The following is a 22,979-nucleotide window of genomic DNA, read 5'->3' as shown; positions in this document are numbered from 1 at the left end:
TCCCCTGTGTTTGTCCCCACAACCATAGCTTCAGCCTTGCATGTGGTGTAGATGTGCTGGAGGACCATGGACTGGGACTCCCTAAGTAGGCCAGCAGGGAAGTTTTTAGGGGCACTAACCAGGATTAGGGGCAATTCCAACCTTGATCCAAACACTGGTATGTGGGGAGAGCTGGGATCCCTGAACCAAGAGCCATCGCTTCCCCTGACCACTCCCTCCCTTATCTGATCCCTGTTCACAATGAATCCCACAGGCAGGTATCCTGCTGAGTTTGGCTGAAGCAGGCAGCTTAATCTTTTCAGTACCAGGGTGCTGCACAAACTAGCATGAAGACAAGGGTGCCAGTTCACAGTAACATCCAGCACAGTGATCCCCATCCCTCTCCTGTGCTGCCTACAGAGAAGCCTGTGCAGCAGGGTCTATCTCCTCTGGTCTCCTGACCAAGAACAGCCAGGAATGGGATTTCTAGGGGTTCCTCCACAGTTTTGAACCAAGTCCAAGGGACAGGACTGTGAAAGGATGCATGGACACAGCACACAGAGGATGGTGAAGGACTCAGGGCAGGGCGTGTTTCTTCTCCAACAGCCCCACCAAGCCCCAATACTCCTGGTGCTCCTGGGTAAGACTAGACACCAATACCACGAGACAGTGCATGAAACATGAAAGGGAAATGTCTGCAGGCAAGGAGAAAATGCAACTAACCCATCATGGCATGCAAAGCAGCAGGGATGATGAAACCTTTCCGCAACAACAAAACTCTCCCCTCCCTGATCTGTGAACTGGAGTTAGGCATCCAGGTCCTGCCTTTTCCTCTCTCTGCACAGTAATTAATGCAGTGGGTTGTGTTCAGTTTCAGAGCTTGCCTGGTGAGATCAAGGTCTGTCAATGTTGGTTTTTTTTCCTTTTGATGATGGAGTTTAAAGCAAGACCATGTGCCCCTTTAGAAATGCCATCTGTGCAGGCTGCCAGGACCAGCTTTGCTTGCTTGCTTTTCTCTGGCCCATAGAAGCTGACCACAGACCCTCTTGGTGATCTGAAGCTTTCCTGGAGCCAGAGCACACCAAGCAGCATCTGGTTGTGAAGAGTTGGGGTTTTTGGAGGTGGGGACAGGCCGGGCCTGCAGGCTTAGGCTGTGCTGCCCCAGACTGGGGGATGGACCATGAATGTCAGGCTGTTTCTCCATTCTTTGGAGGCTGGCTGGGAGCCTCCTACATGCTTCTACTTTTCACACTTCCCATTCCTGGTTTATCAAAGCATTTTTTCAATGAACTCCAGTGCAGATTGAGCAGATGCTGGAGGTTGTTTTCAGGCCTGCCACACAGGGAGGACATATACACCCAGGAGTTGTGAGTGCTGTGGTGCCCTGCAGGGTAAGGACGTGCATGGCCCAGGGTGGGTGGCAGGAGGACAACCCCACTGCTATGGCCTTGGTGTGCATGGTGGTGCTGGGGCAGCTTTGGAGAGGGGGCTGTCTCAAGTCTGGGGGCATTCAAAGAACCACCCAGCAGGGGAGGTGCGGTTCCTCGGCGCACAGCCCAGCGTGCCAGGACGTGCTCCTGCTTGTTGAGGGTGTGCACGAGGCTTCACTGGAGACGACCCAGCAGAGGAGGTGGCCAGCCCCGTGGGAAGAAGGCCGCGCAGCCGGCTGCAATGACAGCCGCCCTCACACTTCCAGGAAGTGCAGAGAGGAACCAGGTGGAGGTTGCAAACAAAGCCGGGCCCCGGCCGGCGGCGGAGCACTGCCAGGGACCTGCCCTCGGGATGACTCCGGAAAGCGGCTGCTGGGGGAGGAAGAGCGAGAGTGAACCCCGGGCTGGCTAAGCACATCAGCTCATGCTGCGGCAGATGTGGCGGCATCGCTCCTGGGACGTTCCCCAGAGCCCTCCGGGGGACGTAGACATAAGGTACCCACCGAGCTGGGCTCCGCTCCCTTCCTCTTATTGTTGGGGGGTTAAGGTGCTGTGGCGAGTGCTGACAGCCCGTGATTTGGGGGCTGGGGGAAAGGCTTCCTGTGCTTGCCCAGCGCCTTGCCCGCAATCCCCTCCTCTTCTCTTAGTGCCTGGGCTTGCGCAGCACAACCTCCCAGCCAGGATGTCAGAGGGCCGCGCGAGCGGTTTTGACGCCAAGCCCGTGAGCACAGCGAGCCAGCCCGGCTTTGCCTGAGCCGTCGGTTTCAGGGAAACTGGCAAGTGTGTCCCCATTCCCACCAGCCCTCCTGGAAACAGCTGGTGTTTGAGTCTGCCAGTGGGACCTGACCCAGGGTCCTAAGGGTCGGCAGGAGAACCGCGCAGTGGGCAGCCAGGCCCCCACAGCCCCGGCTTTCAGCCTGGTTCCACACCCTTGGGAAGCGGGCAAGCTGTCATTGCGACCGGCACATTTTCCATGCAAAGGAGGGCTGGAAGAGCTGCTCTTTGCCTGGACTGGCAGCCATAGCAAGCAGGCCAGCCCCTGCCCCTGTCGCTGCCCGCTGAGCCAGCGGCGTCGCTGGGCTCTGGGAGAAGCGGGGCAGGCGCTCGCCGGGCTGGGTAAGAGCCTCGGTGCTGGCCTCGGCGACGAGGCCGGCGGTGGCTCCCGGTCCCTGGAGAGGGCGGTGGCGGCGGCGGCAGGACTGTTGGCTCCGTCCCCTCCGTCCGGCGGTGAACAATGGGAGGCGGAGGCAGGGGGAGGCTCCGCTTCTGCCGCCGAACCTCTTCCGAACGCGAGGCGGCGGCGGGGCTGACACGCGGCTTCCTGAGGCGGCGGCGCCGGGCGCGGGGCCACGGGACGGGCTCCGCCGCCAGCCCCGATCCCCGCGCTCGGCAGGCGGCGCTGGCGACGCGGCCGCCGGTGCCACCGGTGAGCGCCTCACTTCCTGCCCGCCGGTCCGTGGCCCCGGTGGGGCGGGAGCCCGAGCCGGCCGCGCCCCCCCGCCCGCCCCCGGTGCCCTCCTTCGGTGCCCTCCTCTGGCTCGGAACCACGGTGGCGGCGGCGCCGAGCCCTGAGCTCGGCCATGCAGGCGGCTCGGCCCCCGCCGTCTGGCGGTTCGCCCTCCGCCGCCTCCTCCGACACAGCCGCCGCCACAGCCGACTCCTCCGGGGCGTCAGGCAGCGCCGAGCCCGAGTGGGGGCCGCCGCCGCCGCCTCCGCTGGGCCGCCGCCACAGCAACAAGCGCTTCACTGGCCTCAAGCTCTTCGGGCGCAGGTGAGTACGGGGCAGGGCGGGCAGCGGGACGGTGGGTCCCGCCGGGCGGGCGAGCTCCGGGTGGTGCCTGCGCCGCCGCCCCGGCACCTGGCGGCGGAGCGGGGCCGGAGGGAGCTAGGCTCCCGGGCAAGGGCTGGCTGTAGGCGGCTGGAGCATCCGGAACGGAGGCGGCGGAGCACCGGCTTCCAAAGAGCCTCCTCCCGCTGAGCCGTCAGCAGCCGCCTCACCAGGCCCGGTCGAGGGGTTCACCCTGGCTGAGCGCAGCCGCTGGGGGATACGAGACAGGGTGTGAGGATGGAGCGGGGTGAGTTTGCTTTTCCCTCACTTTCTTGGCACGAGTGATGGCAAGTTGGGGAGCACTACCCTCGCTGCGTGCGCTGTCGTCCCCATGGAATCAGAGCCTCGTCTCTTGGGCATTCGGTTCCACCCGCCCTGAACTGCCTGTCTCCATCCCCGCATGCCTGTCCCTTGCTTCGCCTGCGACACTGGCAGTCCTGCCGCGCCGGCGGATGGCTGTGCTCGTCCCGTGCTGCCGGCTGGGATCCCGGCTTCTCATGCGTCTGCCCCAGAGCCAGCTGGGCTCCTTGTGCCTCCCTTAGCTTCTCTGTTGGCCTCGTGGGGATTTGGACGTGTAAGCGAAGTACCTCGAAGTACCAGAGCCTGGTACCTCTGCTATCTGGAGGTCTTTGAAAACACTGAATAACTGAGGTCTGAAGGAACCTCTGGAGATTGCCTGGTACACACTGCTGTCTTAAAGCAGGGTCGAGTTTGATCAAGCTACTGATGTTGAGTTTTGAGCGTTGCCAGGGTGTAGAGAACACAACTTACATGGACCCCCACTCCTGTGCTTCAGCTACTCAGGAATTTTTTTTTCTCAAATAAGTTTCAGTTGTTGCAGCCTGTGCCTGGTCTCTTTCAGTTGTCACTGTGCACGTCTGGGCAGCATCTGACCCAATCTTCTCTGTACTTTCCCATCAGGTTGCTGGACATAGTAATAATGTTCCCCCTCAAACTTGTCTGCAGGCCAAACTGCCCCCCTTATCTCATATTCTCCTTGTACTTGATAATTCTTACCCCCAGCTGTGTTGGTGGCCCCGTGACAAGCTTTCTATGTCTCATGGGTATTTTTGGTATATGGGAGCAGTTGAAGCAGGATGCAGTGCCATCAGAGTGGTATCACATGTGCTGAATGGAGGGGAAAAGCTCCAATTTCAACCTCCACATCCAAGCCAGACCTGGGAGTGGATGGCTTGCAAGGTCACTCCACCACAGAGCAGTGTTCTCTGCTCTGGTTTCAGAGCTGTCAGCAATAGCTGCCTTGAGCTCCTGGCAGTCTCTGGCCTGTTCCAAATACTGTGTGGCATCTCTGAGTCCTGGAGCTTCAGGCTGCTGTTACTGCAATGTAGATCAGAGCCAAGGGGAAGTTCTCCACATGTGAACAACCTTTGGCAGTGTGGCCACATGGGGAGAGGCAAAGTGGAATGGCAGGAGGAGCTGAAGGAGGCCAGTAGGCCCGCCAAGACTGGAAACGGCCACGGGGTTGTTTAGTGCCTTCTTGCCCTTCTGCTGCTGATGGAGGGACCCAGTTCCCCCTGGCTCAGGGTGATGAATGCAGCACCCAGAGCTGCAGGGTAGTGAGGAGAGATTCCCATGGACCTCTGAGAAGGGGCTCCACACACACCAGTGGGAGGTAAACTCGATGAGAAGTCATGCAGGATAATTGGCTGCACGCCACTGAATTCATGCCCACCTGAGCATTGGAGCAGAGGATGGCATGAAGTTTCTTCTCCTCCTCTGAGGGGATTAAGAGGGAAGGTTGTGCTACGCTTCCTTTTGTCAATAAGTACAGCCAGCCCCTACCCACCAAATGCTTTCCAACAGTGAGGAAATTTGTACCCCCTTCTATTCTGAGCTTTACTCAGAGCCGTATGTGGCTGGGAAACAGGTCTAGAGGGAGCTTAGGTAATTGAGAGGAATTTGCTCACTGGCATGAGTGGAGAGCCTTGGTTTCAAGGAGAGAAGTCTCCTGAGGTGGACGCCCTGTGCTGGACTCTGCCTGTAGCAACACTGGGAGGCATGGCCAAGGGAGGCAGGGGTCTGCAAAATGGCAAGAGAGCCTGTCCTGTCTCCAGGGCAGGTGAGCCCTTAGGGGGTTTGAAGCAACAGAAAGGTGAGCCCCCAAGCTCTGGCCTCCAGTGGTATGGTACATTAGTCCCGTGTTTTGCAAGCAGGCTTATTTCTGTACCTTGTAATTGCCTTACAGGAGGGTGGAGTAATTGGCTCTAGAGCTGACAGAGACAAGTGCACAATACATGCATCTGGCCCGTGGATGGGTAATTCTTTTAATTGGGCTGATAAAGAGATTGGGGCTGATCAGATAAGAGATGGTTAGGATTAAATTGCCTTTCTAGGTGCCCTGTTTCTGTGCTATGAGTGCACTGCAGTTTGCCCTTTCCAGGGAGGAATTGGGGAAGGAGTGTAAGTGCTGGGGACAATGCCTGTTTCTTGCTCATCCCTGTGCCAGTGAAGTGGGATGCCAGTGAAATGGATCTCCCCTGTGGGCTTCAGAGCTTCTGTAACAAATCCCACTTCAAAGGAACTATGTGTAATGGCTAGTGCGATAGCATAAGCAGGGCTATAGCCACCAGTGGGGCAGCTGGCAGATGGTAGTCCAGCAGAGCACAAGACCAAGTTTTTGGCTGTGACCCTTTGGCAGGTCTTGTGCTGGAGCCTGCAGGTGAGCCTGGGGGTGCCTGCCACTGCCCCAGGAAAGGTTTGTGGGTGGCACAGCCTGTGGGTAAACGGCACTCAAAAAACTGAGCCGAGCACCCGCCTACATCTTTCTGGGACGTCACTTGTCACTTCTTTCTTGCAGCTTGATGCTTACACTTATGTGAAAGCTGAGAATGATGTACCAGTGTGACAGCAGCCCAGCCTTCTCCATCCCTGCTGTGTTGGGGTGCCCTTGAAGCTGCTGGCCCTTGCACCCGCTTTCCCTGGTGCAGGTGCAGTAGAGAGGCCGTGCAGTGGAGTGAACCCCAGGTGCCCTGCAGGAAGACCAGATGGTAGTGAGGAGCCTGAAGTTTGTGCTCTGCAGGCTGAGAGCAGTGTTTCCCTTGGGACAAGATTTTTCACAAAGCACCTTGCTGCCAGCTAGCTGTTGAGCAATCATCTTCCTACTTCTCCTCCATGCATGCAGATTTTGTATGCCTCAAGCTCTGAAACCCTCCAGCCTCTGCTCCCCGTTCTGCTCAGAGGTGATGGCTGGGTAGCTTTGGCTGGGCCTGGACCAGTGTCACTTGTGGGAATCCCCAGCTGTCCCCTGCAGTGACACTTGGGCTTGTTTGCAGGGCAGATGGGATGAGCCAAGAGAGTTGTTTCCGCTGCTGAGTTTGCTCTGTGATCTCTGCTCAGGGACTTTTTTTTCTCAGCGGGGGAAAAATAAAGCACTGGGCACGCTGAGCAGCCATACCTGTTGGCAGCCAATGCAGCCTCACAGCAGAGCCAGGCTGGGACAGCTGCCAGCTCACAGTGGGGCTGTGAGATAGGTCAGGGAAGGATCAGCATAGGGGGTCTGACTGCTTCCAGAGGCTGAGATCCTCCGTGGTGTGGACCTGCCACTTGCTTGTATCTCCGGTCTCAAGCACCCACTGGCAGCTCCCCAAGATCATAGCAGGGACTGCTACAGTGACACGTGCCTGCTCAGAGAAGGTGTCAAGACCTTTAATTATAGCATCATAGAATGGTTTAGGTTGGAAGGGACTTTAAAGATCATCCAGTTCCAACCCCCCCACCATGGGCAGGGACACCTTCCACTAATCTTCTTAGGGGTTGGAGCATCCTTTCCAGGAAACACTGTAATCTCCTCAAGGGGCTGAAAGGAGGGAGGATGAGAGACTGCTTCCCTCCTTTGAACAAAAACAATAGGAAGAGAGTCAGGCCCTGGGAGTGGAGCCGGGTCTTTGCAAGGATACAGTGATGAGAGGGGAGAGACAGAGCTGTGAGTGCTATGAGCAGGGGGAGTTTGAGAGCTCTTTGATTGTGTGAGTTCTCTTGGGGACTAAGGAGGTGCTGGTAAAGGGAGGCCAGTCCTCTGCAATGAAGGCGATGCTCCAGCAAAGGGCAACCTGAGCTCTGGCAGGTGGTGGGAGACACAGTGTAGGATTTCCTTCACTCATCATCATGCAGTGCCTGGGGAGCAGACAATCTCCCCAGAGACTTGGCAAAGCCTCTAAATTTAATTTGCAGGTCTGCTCTTAGTGGAGCTCTATTTTCTTTTCCCCAGGTGACTCTGTGAGCTGAAACTCCTGAGTTTTCTCTTAGCCATGCATTCGCTTGCTTGCTGGTTCTTTTAAACCAGTGCTGACTTTGAGATGCTGAGTTCAAGAGTAGAGCAAGGACTGCAGGCTAAGACTCCTTGACCCTTGGGCCCACAAACGATATGTTTTTGGAAGAGATGCAGTACTGGCAGGAGGTGAATGGCTTCTGCAGGAGAATTTTGGAGGTAGAGACTCTGGTGCAGGTCTGGCTTGGCAACGCAGGCTGGACATGGAAATAGGGGAAACCTGTCCTGCTGGTTCTTGAGTTGGCACCAGGCTCTGGGGATAATAAGTGGCTCTGTCTTTGCAATTCTGAGTTCAAGAGCTTTATGACAGCTCTCCAGTAATACAAAAGTATACTCTGTGCTTCTGTTGCAACCTGCAGATCCAGCAGCAGCTGCAGTCTGTGTTTGGGACCTGGGAGGCTTTCTTCTTCTCCCCATCAGGACGCCAGGTGGAGGGTGAAGCTCTGCCAAGGCAAGCAGTGAGGCTGCGCTGGCCAGGCTGGAGCCCAGCAGGGATGGAGTCCTGTTCACACCAGACGTATGTGTTAGACCCAGTGCTGTTCTCCTCCTGCCTGCAGTTTAGGGGTTGACGCCTTAGGGTGCTAATTCTGTAGTTAACTGTGAGCTCTGCCCCCAGGGGAAGCTCTTCCTCATTGCGCCAGGATGAGGAGCTGAGAGGATCTCTTCCCACTCCATGCTGTCCCAGACAGTAGGAGTTAATGGGCCACCTGTCTCAGCCCCACCTGCTGGGCAGGTTGTGCTGTCTGGGTTCGGCTGTCAGTTCCAGTTTCTACCTGTAACCATTGCTCCCATGCCTGGAAATAGCCTGGTTGAGCTTTGCCCAGCTGACGGCTGTCAGCCCTTCCCAGTGGTTCAGGGGAAATGAGCTAAGCATGCCCCATCTCAGAGAAGCCCTGCCCAGCTGTGAGAATTGGAGACCTGTCTCTGGGGGGACTGCAGGATGCTGCCCAAGCTGTGTGTGCAGGGTGGCAGGTACATGGCACTGGTGGGAAAGCCCCACTCTGGGAGCAGAAGAAGGTCTGGCTGGAGGTAGTCCCATCCTTTGGCTGCTGCCCTGTCCTCTATGTGCCCCGTGTTAGTGGGAGATTCCTTTGGTGTGTCTCATGGGCTGTTGCTGGCTCCCTGACATTATTGCAGGATGCCAGCTTGTGGCAGGTTCTAGTCCCAGCCACACATGGGGACACCCATCCAGGGTGTGAAAATCCCACCCAGCACCAATGGGCAAGGGCTTAGTGTTTGCCTTTTTCCCAGCTCCACTTACCCTGTCTTCCTTTCCCTGCTTCCCAGCAGCATCTCATCTCTTTGCAGGGCTGGAGTAGCCCTGGCTCCAGCACATGCTATGGCTTTGAAGAAAGTCATGTGTCCCAGCTGGCTGGCCCAGGAATTCAGGGCAACTAACATAGAGCCTTCTTGCAGGTTGGCTTCCACAGGAAACGTGTGTGCCAAACAGCCTGTCCCTTGCTTGCCACCGTCAGCCCAGGTGTGGATCCGGAGCCAGAGAACAGGAGGACTCCTTGCTGCCTGCTCCCCACTGGCTGTGGAGAGCCCCACCTCCACTCTAGGGCAGGACTCCCCAACGGGATGAGGATAGAGAATCCTGGGGTAGAAGTACATAAGATGGCTTGCAGCCTCCTCCTGAGCTCCCAGCCTCTGGCTGTGGCCTGTAGCCATCCAAGAGAGGGAGCAGGGGGCAATGCAGATGGCCATGTGCCACCCTTCCGTGTGAAAGTTCCCACTTGGTCCGATTATCTGTACATCATCCTGCCTCGCTACCCTGGCTCTGGCCAGGAGCCTCACAGATCCAGGGCTAAGCCTCTTACTGCCCAAGCTCGAGGTCACCACAGAAGAAGACATCGCGTGAGGCACTCTGGCAGCTAGCACATGGCAGCTGCCACTGCTGAAGTGTGGCAGGGGGTGGGGTGGCTGTTCTCTGCAGGTATTTTGCACCAGTGTGAGGCTGGCAGTTGGCAGGATTATGAAGGTACAGGGCTGCTGTCCTGTGAGAGCTGCCAGGATTCATGGAAGAAGGTATCCTGCTCCCCAGTTCAGCCCCTGGCAGGGTTGCAGGTTGGCATGGGGCCAGGAGATTCTCCAGCAGAGGCTGAGGATTCCCCACCTGGGCTCAAACAATGTTACCCACCCACAAGTTTTCTTGTTTGAATGAGTGAGGAAGCAGATGTGGTGGAGGTGAGTGTCAGAGGGATCCCAAGAATGACACTTCCCATCTGCACTGGGTCACCAAGAGCTTTGCTACCCAGCCCCTGGCTGGTGGTAGTCAGGGCTCCTGAGGGTTGGTGCCCGTGCACAAGGGCCGGAGAGTTGGGAACAGGTGAACTGCTCTGCCCTGCCCAAACAATGCTTCTCTGTGCAAGGCAGGGAGAGTGCCTTCATGATTTATTTGAAATTCAAATCCATGCATGGACCCAGCAGTCAAGGTGAAAGAAGGCAGCCAGGAACCAGGCCAGCACAGGGAAGGATGAAGGGAAGCAGGGCTCTCTTTCTGTGCCAGCCTAGCACTGGTCCCTGAGTTGTGTGCTCTCTTCCAGCTGCCTAGGTTGGGCTGGAGGTGGGCAGTTGGCAGGGTCTGAACTGGGCTGGGTTAGTATCCCAGATGCAGGAGTGTGGTGCTTCATGTTTGCTGATTGACTCTTTAGGGAAAAACAGTGTTGCTGACTCCAGCTTCATGGGCATGTTGCCTGCATTGACCTTCATGGCTGACAGCATGGGTGGTGGCACAGGTGCCATTGGAGCCCTTGGGATCTGCTCGTGCCAAGGCAAGGGGAGAGCATGTGGTGGAGAGATGGCACTGGGGCGGGGGAGGATAGTGCTGTGTGCTGAGCAGCCAGGTGTGTTCATGGCTTGCTGACCACTCTCTTTGTGTCCCTAGACTCCACCTGCCCCACAAAGGTGTCTTCCCTTGTCTCCAGGGCAGCCAGCCCAGCCGATGGGGATCCAGGAGGATAAAGCACCGGCCAGCGGTGTATAAGTATGTGGTATTTTTATTGGCTTGCGCAGGCTGCGCAGTCCCAGCAGCTGCTGCAACATTTCTTTTGAAAAGCTCTCCTCCCTCCCACCCACATCTCACCCCACTTCACCCTCTTGTGTCAGTACTAACCAAGGCCGCTGAAAGCTGGGCTGCTTGCCTTATGCCTGTGTCACTGTCTTTGTTCTAGAGGGCAGTTTGCTACTGGACTTTGATCGACTAACATGGCAGCTTCTGTATTGCTGGAGTTTGGATTGAAGGTCAGTTGAGCTCTTCCTCCTCTATGTCCTAGCCAGTGGGCATGAGCACCTAGACCCAGTGCATGCTGAATGCTTGGATGACCTAAGGTGACAGCACTGAGGGTGGTTTAGCTAAATGACTAAATTAAATAATAATAAATAATAAAATCTAGCTGAAACAGTCAGAAGTTCAGTAAGGCTATGACTGCCAGAAATGGTGGAAAAACAGGGCCTGGGAGACAATCACCATGGCTGGGATGTAGTTGCTGTGTGGGAGCCGGTTCCTAGGCTAGCCATGGTGTTGGGACTAGCCATTACCTCACTCACAAGTGCTCCTGAGGAGATGTGGAGGTAGGGACAAGTCCTGGGTTCCATTCCTGGGCTCCCTATGCCTTGGTCTTTGTAGAGCAGCACATCAGCCTGGTCAGGATTTGGCCACACGTGTGTGAGTGCTGCAGTGGAAGACCCTTACTGCTCCTCCTGGCTTCTGCTACACAGTTTCTCTGCATGGCATCCTGGGCTTTACTGAATTTGCCACTCGTCTCTTGTTTGTCTGATGATGTAGACACAAAAATCTTGTCCCAGGGCTACTTGGGAGTCCTGTGGTTGGAGGTGTTGGGAGCAAGAGGCCCTGTGGCCAGTTAGTGCTCTTCAGAGGGGAGGCGAATGGGTTTTGGAGAGGTCCAAACAGCTGTGGGTTGAACACCAGAGGGCACGGTCGCTCTTCAGAGCTCTAGTGCTCTGCTGTGCAACTCCAGCTCTTTCCCTGCAGCTGACTTTAGCTGGGTGTTGTGACATGTCCCTTCTGCAGGGTTGCTGGCCTTGACTCATCGCTCCTGGTTTTGCTTTCCTCCCTTCTGCAAGAAAGGGATTGGCAAAGCATCTGCATAGAGCTTTTTTTATGCTGCTGTGGCTGAAGTGGCTGGTGAGCTTGATGGTTTAAACTGGTCAGCTGCTGCCATGGGCTGGCTGATGCTCAGAGGCAAGCATCCAGCCAAGGCAGCTGTCAGCCAACTCCCCACTGCGCAGGCTTGCGTGTCCTGGTACCACAAGAGCCTCATACTGGCAGCCACCCAACTTCTGCACCTGGAGTCTGGGTCACTCCTCCCACACAGCAAGTCTCTGGAGCACCCAGTGTCTCTGTGGGCATGAGAGGAGGAGCCAAGAAACTCAGGAAGCAGAGCAAGGCAGCCCTGTGTTACTGGTATGTGCTAAAGTGCTGGTCCATTCCAGGAAGGGGGACAGTGGTCTGCTCTCTGCATGGGCATTGCTTCTTCCCCTCTCTGAAGGATGATGGGAGAAAAAAGCCCATCAGTGATTCTGGCAGATGTGGGGATGTTAAGATGAAAGAAGAAAAGGAAGCACATAAGACCAGATACGCTGAGGGCATTTAGAACAAAAAGGGTGGAGGAGAAAAAACCCCAACTTTTCCTCCTGCCCTCCCATTTGTTGCAGTGGGACAAGCTGACATTCAGCAAAGCCAATAGTAGATTTAACATTGTTAAAAGGAGTTACTTCAATTTTGATGTGAGATGCAGGAGAAAAAAGACTTAGTCACTTGCTGCCATGAGGTGAAAAAGTGAAACCAAAGGTTAGACATGATATCACTATCAGGGGGACAGTTAACAAATGCCACTTGTGTGGCATGTCAGCATGTGCTTTGCTTAGTCACAGGGTCATGATGAAGGCTTGGGAGGTGTCTTTCCTGTCTCAGGCTTTGTGGTGTAGAGAGATCACTGGGGACTGGGTTTCTCAGGGATGCTGAGCAGTTCTCCCCCTTGCAGACAACTGCAGGGGCTGCCACTTGTGATGTGGTTTCAGGTGCGTGGGACCAGGATCTCCTCACACGGAAAGTCTTGCTCAGGGCTGCGTGGGCCTGAGGAGCCTCTTGGCCTGGGGCAGTGGTTTCTGCTTGAACACAGCAGACTGAAACCTGTGACAGCAGCATTGGGAGCTGCTGGTCTCCATCACAACCCATTCACCTGTCTGCATGTTAACAGGCTGAGGGCTTACAAAGTTGTGGGAGTAGGAGGAGAATGGCAGCAAGGTTTGCACGACTGAACTTGAGGAGAGGGCTCTTAGACTTCCTGCTCCTGCTGCCAGGGACTTGGGGAATTAGTGCCCTGATCTCTTGGTGGTCACATTGACTTGAAAGGGATTTTGGGACCACCTGGAATCCACCATGGTCACCCTTCCATGGTGTTTCCATGGGAAAAAATGGCTGTTTCCATTTGTCAGTCTAGGTCCTGCCAGCCCAGGAAGGAGATAGGATTGTGGTGACTGTGAGGAGCAGCAAGTGGTATCATCAGGAGTCTCTGCTATGCATAGACCACAGGGGTCAGGAAGAGCAGGGTGGGCATGGGGCAGTTGGAGACAAGCTGGAAGCTTGAACCCTCCCTGGAAGTGTTCAAGGCCAGGTTGGATGGACTCTGACAAACCTGGTCAAGTGGAAGGTGTTTCTGACTATGATATTGGGGGTGCAATGAGATGCCCTTTAAAGTCTCTTCCAATCCAAATCATTCTGTGATTCTGTGCTAAGCTTCCTTGGCTGGAGGTGGGGCTGGTGAGGACCGTACATATCTCTATCAGGCTACTTTGCTCTGAATGATTAACTAGTGGCAGCACATTTTTAATTTTCTCTTTGATAAAACATCCTTCCAGTCCCAATAAGTGAGTCTTAACAATGATGGACTGGGGCCTGTTCCTGGAGGCCCTTCTGCACCTGGCAGCTGCCCTGGGGCTGTGACGGTGCTGGGACCTGCTTGACCGCTAGAGGCAGCTGGCTCCTTCCCGGCAGTAGGAAGGGAGTTCTGAAGGATGTGTAGATACCCTTTGTAGGGAAGGAGGCAGAACTTTCCATCCTTCATCAGCTAGCAGTTTTGAGGGCAGAGAGAACTGACCAAGGTGAACACCTCCTGCCTGCTCTGGGTATCTCCAGCTCCCTTTCCTCTCTGGTGTTGTGAGGGCTGAATGAAATCCTCAGCAGCTTTGGCAATGGACAGGTTCGCTCATGTGTCCTCCCCATCCGTCTCTCTCACTGATTCACAAGGGCCACTTGCTCTTTCTTCCATGATGGATGATGATGACAGCAATGGTGGTAGCTCAGCCTTTGGGCCTGGCTACCCTCTATGAACAGCTTTCAAGACACCCATCGGGGAAGGCAGCTGGCTGCCTTTGCCACACTGGCTGCAGCCTCTGTGACATTTTGTTATGATTGTGTTACTGTAGTCCCGCTCCAGGCCCCAAGGAGCACTGGGCACCGTCCAAACACACACACATTCCTACACACAGAGGAGAAGAGCTGTCTAATTTTAGCCATGACATGTAGGCGAGGGGAAGGGGCAGGCAGGAGGGGGCAGGGTGTGAGAGACAAAATCTCAGCTGCAGTCACCCGCACTGACTCACTCACTACGGCCTGTGTGTGGCTATTGGCTCTCATCGCCCGAGTAAATGACCGAAAAAACAATAGCTGGTGACGGCATCGTAGAGTGAGCTGGCCTTTGGTGTGACCTTCCCTTCATCTTTGCAAAGACCAATGAGGAGACGGGTTTTGTGACCCCAAAAGGGAGATGGGTTGTGTTTGGCTGGGAGCAGATCCCTAGAGGCAGCTGGGGAACCCGGATAGTGGTGAAGCATGACGGGGAAGTCCCCAGCCTGGGTATGAGAGGTCCCATGGAGGGTTTTCACGATGAGGGAAGACGCAAAGCTCCTGAGACATCTGTGGAGCCTGTGTGAACCAAAGACTAACTCAGAAGCAAGTTACCTCCTATGCATGAAGACAGGCTCTCTGTGGCAGGCGGCTTGACTCTCATCAGCCATGCAAACCCCTTTATCCAAGTTCCAAGGAGACAGGAGAGAATCGCCACCTTGGCGCGTTCTCCCCATGTCCTCCTGCTGCTGCTGCCAGAGAAGCTGCGCCGTCCCCAAGCTGCAGTTGAGTGTTTGGAGAACAGCTGGCGCCGTGGGGACCCCTCTCTTTCCGGGCCCGCTGCAGTGCATGCGCCTGCGGCTGGGGGCGAGCCGGCCTCAGGGCTGCTCAGAGAGGAAGTGCAGTTGGCTATTTTAACGAGAGCAGCGCGGGGAGGAGCGGAGGGAGAAGCCAAGCACTCTCTCCAAACTAGGACTTAGTAGGGGAGGGCTGGCCCGCTGCTGCGGTGCGGCCACTGCCGCCCACTCGGCACCTGCAGGACCCCTGCACCGCTCCGGATCAGGTCACGGGGGCTTTTTCCCTCTATCTCCCTTTTTCTTGTTCTGCTTGTCCCTCTCCCTCACGCTTGCTGCTTTTGTTTGTGCTGGGTGGGGTATGGGAGGGGACCTGGGGGGAGAGACAGCCCTTAGTTTGTAGGTATGGCATTTGGCTCCAGACCACTGTGAAGGGCAGGGGGAGCAGACCCCAGAGTCATCCCCTAGACCCTCAACTTTGCTTCTGTTGAGCACTGTTTGCTGCCAGAGCCTGGAGCAAAGCTGATCCACAGCAGTCCCCAGGGCTCAGGCGAGGTGTCTGCAAAACACAGCCACCATGGCACTCAGTGGTGCCTGGCTGCTGTTTCTGTAGGGTTGCCCTGCCAGTGGTGTATTTCCAGCCACCCGTTCTGCTGCTTTTGTCCTGCCAGTCCATGTGGCATGGGGGTGGCAGCCGGAAATCTGCAAGTAGCAGAGTACAGGGAGCTAGCCTGTGCCTTGCCAGGAACCTCAGTCCTCAGTCTCTTTGCTTTGGAATAGTTTAGGAAAGCAGGACAGATTTGTGGACTCCTGGCATATCCTCTGGTGCTGGTGGCACTGTGATTCCCTTCTTATGCCAGGAGCAGTGGAATGCCCTTCCTGATCCCTGCTGTGGGCTGGAGGGAGGCATGTGAGTCCCATCTTTCTGATCAGTGATCAGTGCATGTTGTGGAGTGCCTGAGGTTTTCTTGACTTCGCTTTGGGAGGTGCAGAGACTTACTAGCCCTGGGAATCGCTGCCTGTGTTCTGTATCTGCCACACTGCAGCTTTGTTGTCACACAAGGTCATCGCCTCCTCCCTAGGGCTGCTGCCCTGGGCAGACACTGTGTACTGCCCTGCTGCCTGGGGCAGCACTGTGACCAGTAGTAATTTCTGTGCCAGGATTTTGTCATTGTGTGCAGGGGAAAAACTCTGGGGCTGCTCTGGGAGTTTGGATCCAACAGCTGGGCTGTGGGACTGGCCACCCTTTAAATAGTGCATCCCTCCTTGTGAGGAGCAGAGCTGAGTGTACTGAGTGAGGGGACCACCACTGGGTGTGATAATGGGAATCTGCAAAAGAAACCAGGGTCTGAGTACCTAAACCACCAGGACACCCTGGCTGAGGCCCCCGCTTCATGCATGTCACTCTGGAAAGGAAGCTCAGAGAGAGAGAGAGAGAGAGAGAGAGCGAGAGAGAGAGAAGAAACTCTCCAACTCCTTCCCAGCCTGCATCGCTGGTCCTGCTGATGGGACCAAAATAGAAACTGTGTGGCCAGCCTCTCCCCCAGCCCCTGCTCAGCCTCGGCCCCAGCACCATGGGTGATGTCCATGAGTCCAGGGCTCACCCTGTGCGTTTCAGCCCTGGTTAATTCATGGCTCAAGGCTGTCAGTCTTGCTGTTCAGCTCCTCAGCCAAATGCAGCAACAGATTGTTTACATCAGTGCTGTCAGGTTTCTTGATTGCCAGGAGGCAGATTATTTACTGTACTGGCATATAAACTTCATAACATTATGATGGTGGAAAGTTGTCAAGGGATATAAATGCCCAGAGTCAGCCCAGGAGGCTCCAAGGAGATGGTTTTGGTTTAAATTAAGATAAAACACTGTCTTCCATGGATTTTGGGAAGGAAGTCACATTGTTGTAATGGGAACATTACTCTGAATATTAGGGCTGGCAAACTCTTCACTTTATGAAGTCTCTGTGGAGGATCTGAGCTACTCTGGCAGATGTGCTTTAAAACAGATCTCATGTTTACCCTGAGAAAGTGGTGAAAAAGGAGATGGTGCCATGGCATCATGCAGAGCTTGGGGTGAGGTGGGATGGAGCTGCCACGAGAAGGGTGTTGGGAAAATGCTAGGAACTGTATTAGTCTCAGTCCCTTCTGCTCCCAGCCCCTGTTCTTCTCAGAAAACCAAATGTGAGCATTTTCTTGTGGAGGGCCAGGCACGAAGGTGGGACGGCTTTTGCCTTCTTTGTTTGAGGCATGGCTAGGCAGTGTTCTTCCACCTGGCTCTGCCACTTGGAGAAGCCTACCATGACAAACTGTCAAACTGTGGTGTTTCATTTCTTTGCCTTTCTACAATCGTCCCCCAAGGCAGCTGCCGGTCCTTGGTGTTGCATCTGTCACCCTGACCTGCTCATTTGAAGAAAGCATCTTAGAAGTTGTATCTCCTCCCTGTAGTGTTCCCAGCTCCTGACTGGCTGTGAGTTGTGCTCTTGCTCAGCCAGGTACAAGATGGATACAGAGAGTCTACACTGATATAGCTGCCTGTCCCTTGTGAAGCAGTGCTGTCCTAGGACCTCCAGGTTGGCCACCCGGAGTGCCCAGTGACACTGACAGTCTTCTGAGCAAGCTGGCAAACATGATTAGATATTGCTCTCATGCCCATGCTCAGTAGCCTTGACAGGGACCTCTATGCATCACGTTCAGGGACCACAGGGCTGGGAGGAGGTCCTTTGCAGCTGCATGCATCTGACCACCAGCTGGTTTCTAAGCACTTACCTTGCTTTCTTGCTAGCAGAGAGGTCTGAATTTATCTTGATCAGGCCCAGGACTCACTGAAAGATAAGCTGAGATGTGTGGCCCTCTGAGTACCCTGCTAGGATCAGAAACTGGCTTCTGCAGCTTGGAGGGGCAACCTTACAGTTGCAGCAGTAATCCCCTCCTCTGCAGAGTGACAGTGCAACTGAGGATGTCCTTGTCCTTGTTCTGGGAATACCATGCTCCTGCAGCTCAGAAGTCTGGAAGTGGCCCATATAGGTGGTGGCACTTGTTGCAATAGTCAAATGTATGAATTCTAAAATAGATGAGCATAGCCCATAGCTCACCTCTCATGGTGCTTTGAAAGGCTCATGGCTTGGATGGAGCCTCTCTATCCCTGTGCTGGGTGGAGCCCCATCTCCTTGCTTATACTGGACCCAGTGTGGGGAAGCTCCTGACTCAGTTTTATTTGTATGATGGTAGGAGAGATGACAGCTGGAATGGAAATTCTGAGTAGAAACAAAGTGCACAGTATGGGAACTTGCTGATTACTGCACACCTCACTGCAACTAAAGCCTGAGAGCTGCACCACATCTTGACCAGCATTTTCCCTCCCCCATCTGGCACAGGGGCACCTTCCTCAGCAGACCTCATCTGTGCAGGTTGCTCTTGTAAGGTCAGAGAAGCCTGGCTGGGGAGCCCCAGGGAGAGGAGAGGTCAGTGATGATGTGTGGGAAGCAGGACAGGAGAGCGGGGACAGGATCTCAGCAGGGATGGTGTAAGGACAGTAGCATACATGGGAAGATTGAATATCAGAGCACTGAAAGGGCATTGTGGGTTGTGCAAGCTTGTGATGGAAACAGAGGCTGAAGGTAACCAGTGGTATGCCAGCGGGGTGGGAATGAGCAGCAGCTCTCTGGGTGGGCTCCTGGGTCCCTCAGTCCCTCCAGTGCCCTGGCAGGGAGGAGGCAGGGAAGAAGCCCAGGAGATCTTGCTGTCACACAGGAGTGCCTATTAATAACACACTTTCCTTGTGGCTGATCTGTATGAGTCAAGTGTCTTTGCCAGGAGAAGACAGCTTGTAAACTGAAGTGGCCTCCTGCTCACACTCTGCCAGCTCTAGTGCCACAGCAGCTCCCCAGCACCAGCTCTAGTGCCACAGCACTAGTGCCAGCTCTAGTGCCACAGCACCACAGCCAGCCAGGATGCAGGAATCCGGCCAGCTGCCATCAGGACAGGTGCTTGTCATGGAACAGGGCGAAGCTCTCAGACTTGTTTCCCTGGTAGTCCTGTGGATGGAAAAAATGCTTTCCAGTTGACTAATTGGAGGTTTGCTGAAAGGTCAGGAGGAGCTGATGGTATTATTATGTCCAGACTTCTCTGTGGCTCAAGGCTTGTGCATTTATTATCAGCAACGACCTGCAGTAGTGTCCTCTTGCCTCCTTTGGTGCCAGGAGAGGGGTGCCAGATTTGTCACTGCATGAAGGTAACCTGAGATCTCTCTTGCTTCTGGGCACTGGCAGGAATGGACCAGGCTGCTGGAGGGACAAAGGGAACAATAATGCAGAGGAAGGGCCAAGAGGGTGTGTGGCACAGGATCCCTCTGCCTATCACAGAGAGCCTGTTAAGTATGGTACATGGGAGTTTGCTCTAGGTTAGTGAAACAAAGCAGAATAGTGGAGCTGAATATCCAGATTGTCTTCGTGATGTGGGCAAAGATTATGTCATGGGGAACACTGCATGTTTAGCCCTAAGGGTCAGCCTGTCTGGTTTTGGAATCACCATCACCAAATGAGGGCTAGCTGCTGGGTATCTGGAGAGATGATGTCTCCATAACAGCTGATTCACAAGCTCTATGTCCACTGCAGTTACAAGATGCAAGTTTTTCCTCTTAGATCCCTGCTGTGCTTTCCAAGGGTGTTTAGATCTTGATGGGATATGTTCCTGCTTCAGCAGCATCTCCGTAGCGAGGCCAGGCAGGGTGTGTAGGATGCTTCGAGGAGTCTGGTAGTAAAAAACACCCCACCTTTCAAGAGCTCTGATTGCAGATCGTGAGCAGACCAGAGCTGCTATCTCCTTCCTTATTCACAGAAGGAGATTGAAAAGACAGTGTGTATCTGCTCATATGTAGAGTTGGTATCTCAGTACATGCAGCAGTACTTCCTTACTTTGCACCCTGCAAATGCCAGGCTGCCTCGATCCAGCCTCCTTATCTAACTGAGCCGAGTAATGTGCTCTACAGAGCAGCCACAGGTGCTGGCTCCTCTCCATCTTTTCTCAGTGACAAACAATGGAGATGCCAGAAATATGCTGGTGTTAAGTCAGGGCCTTCCAAGGCTTAGCTCTTTTCGGGCTCCTCTCTGCCTATTGCATGGTTCCCCAGCTGCTCTGCATGCAGCTCTGCTAATGCATATCAACCATGGGCAGTCCCAGCAGTTTATCCATCTGCTTCACCAGCAGCAGCTCTCACACCTGCAATACACCATTTGGAGCTCAGGTTGGAGGTGAGATGCAAGAGCTGGGGATATGTTCACCTAGCATAACTGAGCTGCCACATGCTGCTGTCATGGGCTGTCGGATGGCAATCTTGTAATAACCTTCACCACTGGTGGTCAGAGCTTGATTCCACATGCCATTTACAGACAGCCCTGAAGATAAAAAGGTCTGCAGTCAGCTAGTGCTTAAACATAAATGTCAAACCAAGGTTGTTGTAGCAGATTTCCTCACGAGACTGGTGCAAAAAGGAAGGAAGCTCTGTTAAGAGATCTTCCTGCCCACAGCAGCAGCACAGTAAGCGGTAGAGCAGCCTTGTGCTGGTGGAATATCTGGGGTGGGAGGGAACAGCCATTCAGCTCATTTGAGGTGCCTTTGGTCAGTATGTCTCCCCCAGCAGCTAAAGCTGACCAAAAAAGATCTGTTGCAATGTGCCACATCCTGTGTTCTTGCTTGTGGATGATGCTCATTGGCAGCCATCTGAACATGATCCAGCATGTGCCAAGTGGCCATGAAGGCCAACAGTATCCTGGCCCGTGTCAGTAAGTGTGGCCAGCAGGACTGGAAAGTGACTGTTTCTCTGTACTCAACATTGAGTACATGAGGCCACACCTCGAGTGCTGTGTCCAGTTTTGGGCCCTCCTCCTGCCACTGAGGTGCTGGAGCACATCTAGAGGATGTACAGCTGGTGAAAGGTCTATGGAACAAGTCTTAGGAGAAACAGCTGAGGAAGCTGGAGGCTCATGGGAGACCTTATTGAGCTCTGTAACTACCTGAGAGGAGGTTGTAGCAAGGTGTGGGGTCAGTCTTTTCTCCCAGGTAACAAGTGATAGAACAAGAGGAAATGGCCTCCAAATGTACAGGGAAAGTTTAGATTCTCTGATTCTATGCTGTTTACTGTGCATCGTCTTGCAGATAATATGGAGAGGGTACATAAATGGAGCACCGCAGTGTGGGGAACAGACTGGAAGCAGAGTCATCAGCAAAATGCTGATGCCCTCTGTAAAGCTGCATGGGCCTTGGGTGGATTGAACCTTCTGGTGACCAAGTACCTACCTGCATTGCTTGCAGTGGTAGGACTTGAGAAATACTTCTGAGGAGGTGACGCTTTGGCTTTGCTTTCAGTTCAGCCAGGCTTTAGCTGCCCTGATGCTGCTCTCTGGAGGCCATTGCCTTCCTTCCTTCCTTCCTTCCTTCCTTCCTTCCTTCCTTCCTTCCTTCCTTCCTTCCTTCCTTCCTTCCTTCCTTCCTTCCTTCCTTCCTTCCTTCCTTCCTTCCTTCCTTCCTTCCTTCCTTCCTTCCTTCCTTCCTTCCTTCCTTCCTTCCTTCCTTCCTTCCTTCCTTCCTTCCTTCCTTCCTTCCTTCCTTCCTTCCTTCCTTCCTTCCTTCCTTCCTTCCTTCCTTCCTTCCTTCCCTCCTTCCCTCCTTCCCTCCTTCCCTCCTTCCCTCCTTCCCTCCTTCCTTCTTTCCCTCCCTTCCTCACTCATCCCTCCTTCCCCTACATTACTGAGTACAGTCATGGTGATAAGCCTATAGAAGCTGAAGAGCTGGCTTCCTTGTCTGCAAGGGTGGAGGAGACCAAACCAAGCCTTGTATTTTCCAAGAATACAAACTCACCTTTGTATTCATCTATTAAAAAGAGGTACAGCCCAATGTGCTGCTTCTGCTACAAGCACTATCAAAAACTCCATTTTGTCCAGAAGACAAAACCTGTGTCCTATCTTACATGCATTTCCCAAATAAACAGGGAAGAAGCTTCTGATAAATTCACCTGTTTTTGTGGGCCTTAGGTCATTGGAAGTTTGGGCCAGAGTGATGTCCTGAAGGTTCTCTGATATTACTGATCCATAAGAATGTAAAAGAGCATGGTTAGAGAGGAAGATAGAAGAAAGGGAGGAGATATCAGTCTGCGTGGTGGGCAGCATGCCCATGCTCTTGTGGTGGGTAGAGGAGATGCCTTTCACAGCATGGAAATCCTTGAGAGTGGTAGTGATGGTGGCTTTTGTGTGCTTGCAGGCTGCTATGATTGAGTCCCCTGCCTTGGGAGCAATTGAGAGAAGTTTGCTTCTACCAAACTATGGGTTTTGGTGGGTTTTTTAAAGTTGGCCTTGAATAAATCCTTTAGCAGCTGAAGAGAGGTGGCAGCTGGAGGATGGGAAATGAACCACTGTCTCTGGAGGAGGGGAGCACTGGAGCTAGCCAGACTCAGCTCCTTCCACTCAGGTCTCTGTGTGCTGAGCCACTCACACTGAGTGTTTCAGTGCCTTCCACCCATGGCTTTCAACAGACTGCTGCAATGTCCAGGCAGCCTGTCAAGATTTGAGAGCTGGGCAGGGAAAGCATGAGCTTTCCATAAAGCTCTTTCTCCCATGAGAAGGAAGTTCTGCTTAGGACAGATAGGATGATCTTCCTAACTGTCCTCTGCCCTGCTCCAGCCTCTCCCAGTTTCCAGCTCTCCCAGACCTCTTCTACCAAATTTTCCTGCCCTGGTTTTACTGGCCTGGTCAATTTTCTTCTGTAGGACTCACAAGGGCTTAATTTCAATTTGCTACAAATTTGGTCGGACTGATACCTAACTAGAGTGGTTCCTGTGTGGAAACCAGGTAGATCAGCATCAGGAGAGTGGTAGGGGTAATAGAGGTGCCAGGGCTGATCGGCACCTCGGAGTGCACAGGGGTTCTGCTTAGCGGAGTGCAGGGAATGCAGAGGGTCCTGGCTAGGCAGTGACACCTCCCCTGCCATTGCAGCCCTCTGGGCTGAGCTGTGAGACTCGTGGAGCAGTAAAGCTGTGGGGAGCAACACTACCACACGCCTTGGGTAGCATTGCCATGTCTCCCACTCCCTGCTTCAGCCCTCTATCCCTTGCTTCCCACTGTCCCCTTGCCCTGACAGCCACAGCGTGGCCTGGGACTCATAGAGGAGCCTACTTAATCCCTGGTCTCTGTGTTAACAGCCACCAACCATCCGGATGCAATGGAAACCTTTTTCAGGCGGCACTTTGGGCGGAAGGGGCTGCGGCGCAGCAGCGTGGTGGCTGTGCCCACGGGCAAGGCCAGG

The 22,979-nt window shown here is 54.3% G+C and overlaps 1 protein-coding gene across 5 annotated transcripts in view; it reads left to right on the top strand.

The window, feature by feature from the left end:
• DGKZ (diacylglycerol kinase zeta) overlaps positions 1 to 22,979 on the top strand; it is a 54,558-nt gene that overhangs the window by 4,954 nt on the left and 26,625 nt on the right. For 2 of the 5 annotated variants that reach the window (XM_066551436.1, XM_066551435.1), the window contains exon 1: positions 2,934 to 3,180. The exons of 2 other annotated variants lie outside the window; for them this stretch is intronic. In XM_066551436.1, the coding sequence (XP_066407533.1) occupies positions 2,990 to 3,180 (191 nt within the window). In that variant the 5' untranslated portion in view covers positions 2,934 to 2,989. Of the gene's footprint in view, positions 1 to 2,933; positions 3,181 to 10,458; positions 10,512 to 22,979 lie in introns of those variants that run through there. One more of the 5 variants, XM_066551437.1, reaches the window with a different exon arrangement.

This window comes from Molothrus aeneus, chromosome 6, assembly GCF_037042795.1.
Source record: "Molothrus aeneus isolate 106 chromosome 6, BPBGC_Maene_1.0, whole genome shotgun sequence".
NCBI classification, from domain to species: Eukaryota; Metazoa; Chordata; class Aves; order Passeriformes; family Icteridae; genus Molothrus; species Molothrus aeneus.
The sequence above is the reverse complement of the archived record's forward strand: the minus strand, read 5'-3'. Positions and strand labels throughout refer to the sequence as shown.